Source organism: Ambystoma mexicanum, chromosome 4p (genome assembly GCF_040938575.1).
Source record: "Ambystoma mexicanum isolate Mex_15411 chromosome 4p, UKY_AmexF1_1, whole genome shotgun sequence".
Classification (NCBI taxonomy): domain Eukaryota; kingdom Metazoa; phylum Chordata; class Amphibia; order Caudata; family Ambystomatidae; genus Ambystoma; species Ambystoma mexicanum.
The window spans coordinates 254,948,635-254,959,768 of record NC_090927.1 but is presented as its reverse complement, the minus strand read 5'-3'; the positions used below and the strand labels follow the sequence as shown (position 1 = coordinate 254,959,768).

The 11,134-nt window shown below is 42.4% G+C and overlaps 1 protein-coding gene across 1 annotated transcript in view; it reads right to left on the bottom strand.

Annotated features, from left to right (window-relative positions):
• Nucleotides 1–325: 325 nt before the first annotated feature.
• Nucleotides 326–11,134, bottom strand: part of LOC138453178 (cytochrome P450 2K4-like) — a 557,377-nt gene continuing 546,568 nt past the window's right edge. The window contains exon 9 of the mRNA XM_069605777.1: nucleotides 326–1,662. Coding sequence (XP_069461878.1) covers nucleotides 1,481–1,662 — 182 coding nt within the window. The 3' untranslated portion in view covers nucleotides 326–1,480. The remainder of the gene's footprint in view (nucleotides 1,663–11,134) is intronic.

The window sequence follows — 11,134 nt, the reverse complement described above, 5'->3', positions numbered from 1 at the left end:
TGTCTATTGGGAAAATGAATGGCCTACAATTATTTCCAATCTTTTCAACTTTTGGACCGTTTGGCGAATTTGCCCCAAAATGTTCAGTTTCGGGGGCCACAGGCATGACAATTATTTTGTAACAGCCAAATTTATCAACAATAGAATGTTTGGAAAAGGTTCCTATACATGTATAACTTAATAAATAAGTATGTTTTTCCCCATCCCTGACTTTTTTTTCTTCTGTGTATTTTTCCAATTACATCTGTGGAAAAACCACAACAATTACTCTGAACAGTAAATGAGTCCCACTATGCATTATGAACATTGATTACAATGAATGCCCTCGGTTTTATGGTATTTATTTTTTCAACATTTCCATCTGTATTATACATATTTCTTCTTTTGTCACTTTATCTGTATTTACCCATGTTTATATTAGCTTTATAAAAAATAGGTTACATTCATCATTTTTAAAACGTAGCGCTATGATGACCATAATGGAAAGCTCAATTCTTGCACATCAAGCCAAAATCAATGTTCACCCTAAAAACTAACACATGCTCCTTATGCTGATGTGTTACTGTGCACAGCAACTATCCTGCAACACACAATTGACACCCTCAGGACATATGATTTGTTAGCTTTTTTCCGGTTTTTACAAATGAATACTGAAAAAAAAGTGTGTGATTTTCGTCTTTGTGTACGTGTAAAAATTAGTAAAAACAGAAAGCTGGGAGACCTTATTACAATTGACAATGCTTATGCAGAACACAATGTAAGTAAAAAAGAAGGCTATTCCAACTTGTTTGTAAACGAATATTTGCAAAACAGAAATGTACCCTGTTCTCATGAAAGTCCTCTTGATATGTTTTATTGGATTCGTTGGCTCTTTGGATACATCAAACTAGACTTTACAAAACAATATTGACTTTGTATTTCAATCGAGCTATACATTTAAGTGTAATTCGGGGGCTGTGAGATTAGTCGTGTTGCTTCATTATGCCTTAGGACCCACCCTTGTTAATTTGTGTTGCTTCATTATGCTTGAACGTTTGAAAGGTAACATGCTGAGAGAGCTCTATCTTCCAAACGTTCATGGTCATCAAAATGTTATTTTCATATGGTATTATACGTATCTTATTTTCCAACAACTGTCCCATAGAAATTACCATTTGTACCCACTGTTTCTAGTTTCAATGGTTATTTAGGATTAAAAGTTCACACTATTTCGGAAATTCTGTTTTTCAACCAAACTGGAGTGCAGGAGTGCTCAAGTTGTAGAACATGATTAAGCCACATCAATAACATGTGAATAACAAAACACAATGCCATTTTAATTCGTAATATCTAGTAATTCACAGCAATGCAGGGTACATTCTGGAACTGTGTGTTTCTCCAACATTATCTGGGAGTTAACCTACATACTATCTCTCAGAACAATCATTTTGAAAACCTCCTAGGCCGACATGCCTTCTCTTTGTTGGTTGGTAGGAGGTGCTTAGGAGCGTGCCACGGCACAGATCATGTGGGGCATCGGTGGGGTGGTGAACCCCACTGCAGCTGTGAGGTCCACGTCGGTTACACCGGGAGGAGGGAGGAAGGTGAACTTCTGCAGCAGGCTTGTGAAAAAAACAAAGAGTTCCATTCTAGCAAGCGTCTCTCCGGCGCAGACCCGCCGACCTAGAATGGAAGACGTTATTGGAGATGTGTTAAGAGTGCCAAACACCATGCAACAACAACATAATCAAGGATCACAGAATAGCAGTCACTGTTTCTATATTATACATAGAAATGTTCTTCAAATATTAGTGGAGTTAAGAAAATATACTTCAACATTTTATGTGAAGTTTGCTTACACATGGCAAACTGTAGTATTAAAATGCTGAAAACAATGTCACATTTTTCTGTGTGCCCCCACATTCCTCCTTTCCAAGTAGCACGTGCCCGGCTGAAGAATATGCATGCCCCACATTTAAGAGAGTTATTAAAATGTAGACTCTTTAAAAAAAAAAGAGAAACACTAGAAGAATTGCAATCACAGTAGTTTTGAGAACTCCTAACATCAAACTTTGTAACAGAAAATGGCACTATACTATCATGGCAGACCCACAATGAACTGAAAAGCTGCATGGGCGCATTCGTGCCAATCTTCAATGGCTGCTCTTCAGTAAGACACATCAATCATTTAAAATTGGAAAAGTACATCCGATGCCAACGTGTTATGGACGACAAATTGGACTGGACAGTCTGATCCCACTTATTTTGACCATGTGCACAAGCAGAGTCAGTCTACTCAGAGGCGCTTTTCAGGGTTTTTTTAATTTCCCCATTCCACCTCCCCAAGCGAGTTCCTCTGTTCCGTCCTTCAGACACAGACGAGTTGAGTAGCTTAAGTTTACTCACAACTGGCCTCTGACTACTAGAAATCCCTCCCATTTACCTGGCTATTTACTCAGATGCTTACTCTGCATAAGCATAACGGATAATGGCATCCTTGTCCGCGATAAGTCTGCCTTCACCCAACCTTTTTTCGTTCAAGTTTTTTATGCATAACGGAACAGACAAAAACACCAGGCAACACACCCAACAGCCAACTGACGCGCAGCCTGGCCCTGGTTGCACGCAAGGTCAAGGCGTTACTGCACTCCTTTGGGAGTACATAATAAAGCTCAGGCACTACAAGTACCAGACGGCTTTTCGAGCCGATCGAGTTAGAATGCTAGCTGGTTACTCCTCCCGCAAAACACTTTGCTCAGCAACGCAGCCGATGCAACTGTGTGTGGGGCGTTTTTAACTCAATTGTAGCTCAATCATTTGCTACGTTGGCGACGAGAGCAAAGAACAGGCCATTTCCCAGTTGTCCCTGGTGCTGACCGGTAGAGCTGGGACCGAAGGACAGCGTTTTTCGCGTAGCGCCATCATTTTCAGATGGTAAGTCAAGTTCACTTCACACACGCTTCACAGAGCACATCCCCTAGATCTGATTGCACCCTGTTGTTCACAATAGAACCCGGGTGATAACTTCATTTTACCTTTAACACCCGTAGGTGAATTATCTGTGGGCTTTGAATTTACTTACAGCCCACACCACGTGAGAGGTCGTTGACACGGAACATCAAGCATGGATTTAACTATAACGAGCTGTGAACCTTCAACCCACTCGCACGCTCACTACTTTTGAGTAACCGTCTTCTACCATCTGCAGGTAATTAGCACGCGACCAGTGCTGCCTATATGTTCCTGTTATTATTGTAGCCCGTTTTGACACTTGGCTCTGTGTCTGGTCATGTCTTTAACAGCCAGACAACAAGCCAGATGACAAGCTGCTGCATGGGTGCCGATTTGTACACACCTGTTGCTGAGTTCGAATCACTTACTTTCGGAACGAGTTGAGGTAAATACAGAACAGACACTTGTTTGCCCTAATTCAATTAGAAATAGTGCTTTGCCCTGATTAAAATTGAGTGTTAAAACCGAGTGCACTTTGCTTTGTCTTCCGTTTTGTAGAAAGGCTTAGACTTCGAGCCCTTAGTGTTTGGTTCATCCATTGGGAGAGTCAACATCCAACGACACTGTTCCCGAGGGCCACATATGTAACCACACCTGAAGTAGACCCACAAACGAGTTTGGTGAGTGTTCCCTAAGGGGCGCTGTTTGCCCGGTTATCGTTGAGTTAGCCATACAACTGTTTTTCCATAATCTTCTGCAGTACCAGCAATGTACGGTGGTAGTTGTTGTCCACTTTGATGTGGGCCAAAACAGGTCAACGAGCAACATTAGTCATGTTGTTTGTAGTTTGATGCTGTCGAATTGTTAACCTAAACAAGCCATGTGTGACAGTTTACACTGTCCGTTGCCCTAAGCAAGCCTCCTCTTTTTTTGGAGTATTGTAACAGTTCACCATTGATACACTAACAATGGTTAGTTCCCATGGACATAAGGTTTTACTTATACCGATGTCCTATCTCTTTTTCAAGGAAGAACACCATTCCTTCTCTCTCGACCAAGCTAATTTACTCAGTGGAGTTGAGACTAGATGACTTCGAATCAGATGATTAAGCCATTGATCCCGTCATTCTAGTTGCAGTTAAAGTCATTGATTATTGTGACTTTACTTATACTGTACATTGCACATTATTTGCAGACAAAGAAGTGCCCCTGATGAATTTCCCTTGATTTTATTGCATGAGAAGTGTGTGAGGAATGAAACATGTTGGGTTGAATGGGAATGTATAGTGAGATAGTGAGTGGATCAATTGTATTTTGCACATACGTGTTCAATGATTGAAATTTAATTTTGACCACAAGGCTTTACTTGCTCTACTCTCTAGCCTTGATGTACAGCAGAAGTAGCTGTTTACTTCTACAAGTTTTTCCCTTTGTACTCCTTTTTGTCTGTTTTGTTTGGCAGTTTGCACACCTATGCACTGTATGACGAATCATTGATTGCTTTTGTCTTTGATTTTTTAAATTGATGTTTATTAAATAAACTGTATATTTTTGATAAATCCTTTTGTCTGATAGTTGGTTGAATTCTACTATATGCTATCAGAGTTATGCACTACATAAGGTTGTGCTTGTTCTGTGATTCCTGAATATTGGAAGGAATAGTGTTCCCCTCTGAATTTGAGTACTGATCACAAGCACTCTGTGTGTTGCGTTATAGGTTTTTACCTATCTTGGGGTATGTTGCTTGTGCAGCAGGATAATATGTAATGTTGCCCCCCCACCTCCATTATTGTGTTAAAAGGGTTCTGCTTACACCAGCACTTTAGACCCTTTGCGCGTCTAGTCAATGTATATCTATTCTCTTCTGAGTCATGTGTCTCCTTTTGTTGTCATGTGACTTCGCGCTTTTTTAACGAGGCCACTTCTAAATTCCGGTGTCCATTTTGGAACAGGGAATCTAGTGATGAATATCACTGTGATATGCTTAGTCATGTATAGAGATATACAGTTAAATCAGTGTGAAATACCCAAAAGGTGTGTCTCTTATACATATACGGGATTAGTTTCGTTATTTGTATTTATTACGGTTCTTGTTTGGAAAAAAATGTTGGCATCAGTAAAATATTTAGTTTGTCTAGATTGTATTGTTCTCACAAGTACATATAAGGATAGTAAATATCCAGCATACACAGTCGAGGCAGATGGAAGTCTGCTATGCATTCTATCAATGCAGCTTCTTAATTGTGGTGGCCAACTTGGAATGGAAAATATATTTATACTTAGCATCTCATTCTCATAGGGCCTGTATTTATAGTTCAAATTAATCGTTGACATATTTGATATTATTGGTAGTTTCCCTTATATATAAAAAGGGGATTGACATGGCTGTTTAAGCAGTAGAGAAATGTTTTATTTTAGTTTATGCCACTCCACATTCTCATTCAAACCTAGAGAATCTTTTTTTGTTTGATAAATGAGTTCCTGTTCTCTTCTAAATAGTTTTTCATCTTTTTCTCTTTTATTGGCATTGTGGATTTGTTGTATGATCGTCCAGGTGAAATCTTCCCATTGGGGCATGTGCCACTTTATTTTGTATGCAGCTTCGATGTTCGAATATTAATTTTTTGATTTTACTATTTGTTTTACCGATGTATCTACAGCCGCAGGGACAGACAAGCATGCATATTACATGTGGTAAAAGCATGTTGTGTCCATAATTTCGGCAATCCAATGTCTATTTCTTTAGTTTTATTTGTCAATTTACAGATGGCACATTTACCACATTGTTGGTGTCCTGTGATGGGGTCTATGCCCCATTTTTCACATAGTTAGAGTATTTTCCTTTAATTCATGTGTATCATACTTTTACTTAACATTATTGCCTGTAGACTGGCTCTTTTTGTAAGCAAAGATGGGTCTGTCAACTTTTTTCTCAGCCTGTTGGAAAATGTTCATTGTTTGCAAATGATGCCTTTGAGTATTAGGCTAAGGTAGGTAAATGTTGACAAACATACCAGGTTGTTGGTATTCCTGGTTCTTGGATTATTTTCTAAAAGGCCCTCCTTATGATTATTGTAGGCTCTTTTTGATGCTTTTCTAACAAGATGTTTTGTGTATACCCTATTTTGCAATTTTTATTTATGATGTTTGCTTCTTCTTCAAATTAGATTTTGGTGCTGCTATTTCTGTTTAAGCGTAAACATTGGCCAAAGGGCGGCTGTCTCTTAAATGTTGGACATGGTAGCTTGTGTATTCAAGAAGCAAGTTCTAGTCAGTGCGCTTATGAAAGAGTTGAACTAATAACTTAGCATCTTGATGGTATAAGGTCATGTCAAGAAAATCGAGTTTGTATTTTGGTCATGGTAAATTTTAAATGGCGATTCAAAATATTGAGCCAGTCAAAACATTCTGTGGCCACATCAGAGATGGAAGAACAAGTACTATACAAAGGTTTAGGCTTTGTTCTTACAAAAGAGCATCATTCCTTTGAATTCCGAAATTAATTTAAAATCTTCAAGAGGAAAATACACATGAAAGAAAACTTTCTCAAAAAGAAAGTCTGCCTTCCACAAATGCTACCGGTTTCAGCAAACCTTCAACATTCATGCCCCCAGCCATACTCATTCTCCTGAAACACTTATTTTCGAAAAAAGGTCTTAAAAGAAGTTGAACATTTTTAACCTGAAACTAACCAGATCTTTCAAAATCTAAACAAGGAAGAGAAATTGGTGATAAATTCCTTAGCTGCTTACCAATAAATCATAATAAAAAGAGCAGACAAAAGGGGTGGCATAGTTGTCCACGGGCAACACTGATCCCGGAGTCTGTTCTATCCCCTGCTCTCTCTATTTACATACAGATTCGTGAGCAGGGAATCAGGGTCCAGCGCTCTCTATATATAAGAGAATAGGCGTGGCCTATGCAGGTTTTTAGATATGATGAACACTACAAAACCAGTTGGATGCCCCATATAAGCCACCTAAAACCCAGCATTTGAAAAAAAAGGAACCACAAAACAAAATAGATAACTATTCCAGTACCAACATGGATGTTGAAGCAATATATAAAAAGCGGAATATATCACCCCACAGCATTTCTCCACTTTTGTCTCTATGAAGGCACATTCACCTTGTCTACAAGGAATTATAATTTAGATCTACACACTAAACAAAGGAAACATCCTGCTGGAATATATGATGTGAGGTCACCTATGGAAACATAACAGGTGAGAATTTAGAGTTTAAATAAACTCCAAGCAATATGAAAATATTTTTCTGTGCGCTGTTAATGATTAACCAGGACCTAAGTCTATTAATTCCATTCTCTAGAGTGTTGTCTTTAGTGGTATAGTTAACTATCTTGAGGTGCACTCAGTTGCTGATCTCACTGCAAACTGGATTCCTGTTCACACACTCCAACCAGATGAGGCAAGTGCGAGAGGACTGGCGAGGGTGCCAGGGACCTGTGAGGTACACCAGGCGGCCAGTCAGCAGGCTGCACGAAAAAGGAGGGAGAGAGGGATAGAGCGGAGAGAAAGGTTAGGAGGGCAGAGGGAGAGAGAAGGAAGAGGAGAATGTCTTAAGGAGTTTCAGAAACTTAAGGACATCATGCTCAAGACGGAGTGTGGCAGGGAGGCTATTTCAGAGGGAGGCACCTGCAGAGGTTAAAGATCTCCCTCCAAATCTTTGCGTGGAGATCCGGCTCACTCGCAGAAGGTTGGAGGTAGATGAGAGGAGGGCTTGGGAAGGGCAGTATTTAAGTAGGCAATGTTGCAGAAAACCTTGTGGACAATTCAGAGGGCCTTGAACTTGAACCTTGCAGACACAGGGAGTCAGTGGAGGGATTTTAGTGCCAGAGAGATGCGGTCCCTGGGCTTGAAGCCATGGATAAGTCTTGCGGTTCTGTTCTGGATGAGTTGCAGATGGTGCAGAGCAGAGGCAGCATGGTTGAGAAAGAGGCTCTTGCAGTAGTCCAGCCTTGACAAAACCAGGGCTCTGGACACAGTGAGATAATGGGGGAAGGTGAGAAAAGGAAGAGTACCTCTGAGGAGGTGCAGCTGGTAGTTGGACTTTTTAGAGATGTCCAAAATGTGAGTGGAGAAAGAGAGAGTGGTGTCGAAGATGACCCCAAGGTTTTTTGCCTCGCAGGTGGGTGCGGGCGCAGGGCCAAGGGAGGCTGGCCAGAGTGAGAGCTGGAAAGCGGGGCAGGTGTCCCAATGTGAACAATCTCAGTCTTACTGGCATTGAGGCAGAGGTCATTTGCAGTACACCATGACTGAATTGCGGACAGACAGTCAGATATGAGCTAGGTAGAGGAGGTGGCTGAGAGTAGCCTGAAGGAGAGTTGTGTGTCATCCGCATAACACTGGAAGTTAGAGATGAAAGTGGCAATCACAAGTGCAAGGACGGCCATGGAGGCGGCCAGTGAAGAACCAGGGGGATAGGTTAGAGCCCTGGGGAATGCCACAGGTTGAAAGAATGGTAGTAGAGAGAAAGGACCCACGTTCCACCTGGGATGGGCAGTCAGTAAGGTAGGAGGTTAACCGTGCCAGAGCCTGACCTGTGATTCCCAGGGTGTCATGCAGACATGCGATCAGGATGTTGTGCTTTACTGTGTCAAAGGAAGAGGAGAGGTCAAGAAGAATGAGGACTGATGGAGTGTTAGTGTTGAGATTTGAGAGCAGATCTTCATGGGTATTCAGAAGAGCAGTTTCTGTGCCTCTGGATGCTCTAAAACCAGACTGATGATTGCAGAAGCAACCAGCAGTTTCAGTGTGGAGGGTGAGCAGAGAGATAGCCAGCTTCTCCAGGTGTTTGCCCAGGAAAGGAGTGATAGAGATAGGGCGGTAGTTTGCTGGAATAGAGGGGTCAACAGAGAGTTTCTTAATTAGAGGATGCACAAGGGAGTGCGTAAGAGAAGTTGGGAAAACTCCAGTAGCAAAAGAGAGATTGCAGAGAACAGCCAAGGCTGGAGCAAGAGAGTCAATGTTGTCCTTAATGGTTTTGGAGGGGCATGGGTGAAGCCTTCATAGAGCGGACTTGTATGGCAACCTCATTGGGTGTGACGTGAGTGAGAGAATAGAGGAGAAGTAGTGGAGGGGCCAAGGGAGGTTCCACAGGTGTTGGTGAATGAGGTGGTGTGGAGAAAAGGATGTCTTGGGTTTTTGCAGTGAAGTGTGCAGCCAGGGCCGAGCAAAGGTCCTGGGTGGGTGTGACAGAAGAGGAGGCTGCTGCAGGATTAGGCAGTACCTTACAGACTTTGAAAAGTTTGTCCATGTTGTTTGATGCCGCAGAGATGCAGGCTTGAATAAAGATTTTTTTCTTGGTGTGGATGAGTCGATATTGCCTTTGAAGGAGGCGGCAGGCCAGTTTGTCAGAGGGTCCACCCGACGAATTCCATTTCCACTCAGCTGCCCTACACTTGCGTTTAAGGGCAACCAGATCGGAGTTGTTCCAAGAGTTGCACTTTTTGGAAGGCTTCAGTCGGACCCCCATGACAGGTGCAAGAGTATCAAGGATGTTAGAGATAGAGAGATTGAAGTTAGTGAGGGCTGTGTCAGTGTGGGAGTCAGTCGCAGGAGTAGGAGGCGGAGAGTATGTGGAGTCAAAGGCAGCCACAGTCACTCTTTTCATGGGACTGGTGACTTTGAGACTGAGTGGCCACACCGGGTGTGCCGATGCAAGAGGAGAGGAGAGCTTCAAGTGTGATGAGAGAAGAGGATGGTCCGTCCCAGAGAGAGAGGTAGTGAGAGGGATGGATAGAGGGATGTCTGTAGAGATGAAAGCATCCAAAGTGTGGCTCGCTGTGTGCGTGGAGCCAAAGGGTATGATAGAGAGGGAGAGACAATCACATAGGTTGCGGAAAGGTCCTGAGTAGTCAGGCGAGACCAGGCGGATGTTGAGATCACCCAGCAGGAGGAGTTGAGAGGAGGAGGAAAGTAGAGAGGAGGCCAGGTCAGCCCATTCCGAGAGGAAGAGAGCGGACTGTCCTGGTGGCTGATAGATGGTGGCCAGAAGGAGAGAGGATTCAGGAGAGCGCGAATGCCTGCAGGCTAGGCACTCGAAGGAGGAGAAGGCCTGAGTAGAGATGATGGACACAGGTATCCATTCTGGGAATATCAGGGCCACTCCCCCCTCCTGTCCCCTTGGGCCTGGGCACAGAGAGGATCATGTATCCTTCAGGGAGGAGTATGTCAATGCTCGTGACTGAGCTGTCCTTGAACCATGTCTCTGTGATGGCGGGCACATCAAGATCCACAAGTTCAAGTAGGTTACAGATGTCAGATGAGTGTTTGACGGTGTATGGTCTTTCCATTGATTGAAATACATGGAAATGCAAATCCATTGATGGAAATCCGTCAAATGCCATTGCATCAAAATGTAAAGTGCATTTCCATCGAAACCAGTCCATCGAATATATATATAGATGTATATGCACTTTAAAATGTAAAAAATAGGATTTTGATGCATTTGTTTGTAACTTTCAAATGTTACATGTAGCTGTCCAGTGCTGAAACTTCGGAACTGGCCAGCTCCTTATAAGGTTTTAAAGTTCATTGTATATTGAAGGGGTTCCAGCCTACCAGCCCCCCCAACCTCCACGCACCTAACCCTAACCCTAATCTAGCCCTTGGTCTAACCCTAACCCCAACCCTAACCCTTAACCCTAACCCTAAATCTAACCCTAAATCTAACCCTAAATCTAACCCTAGCCCCAACCCTAACCCCTAACCCTAGCCCTAACCCTAACCCTTAATCTAACCTTAAATCTAACCCTAGACCCAACCCTAACCCCTAACCGGTATCACTACATAATATCCCCAACAAAAATATCACCGTAGATTTGGCCGTTTGGTTCGCCATAGGCGATATTTTTATTAGGGATATTATGTGGGAGCACGGATTGCGGGGGTGTCCCCTGCACATTAATAAATTAGGTGGGGGTGTCCCCCGCAGGGTCCATGTGTGAATTTCGCCACAGAAATATGGCGATATTTTTGCATTGCGATATTTTTGCGGCAGAATTAACACATGGAACACCCTAACCCTAACCCTAATCTAACCCTTAATCTAACCCTAAATCTAACCCTGAGCCCTAACCTAACCCTAATTATCCATCGAAATGAACCATCAGAAATTATTCGATGGAAAGGCAATTCAATTAATAATTTCCGATGGGAAGGTATTTGTTTAATGCGTTTTAG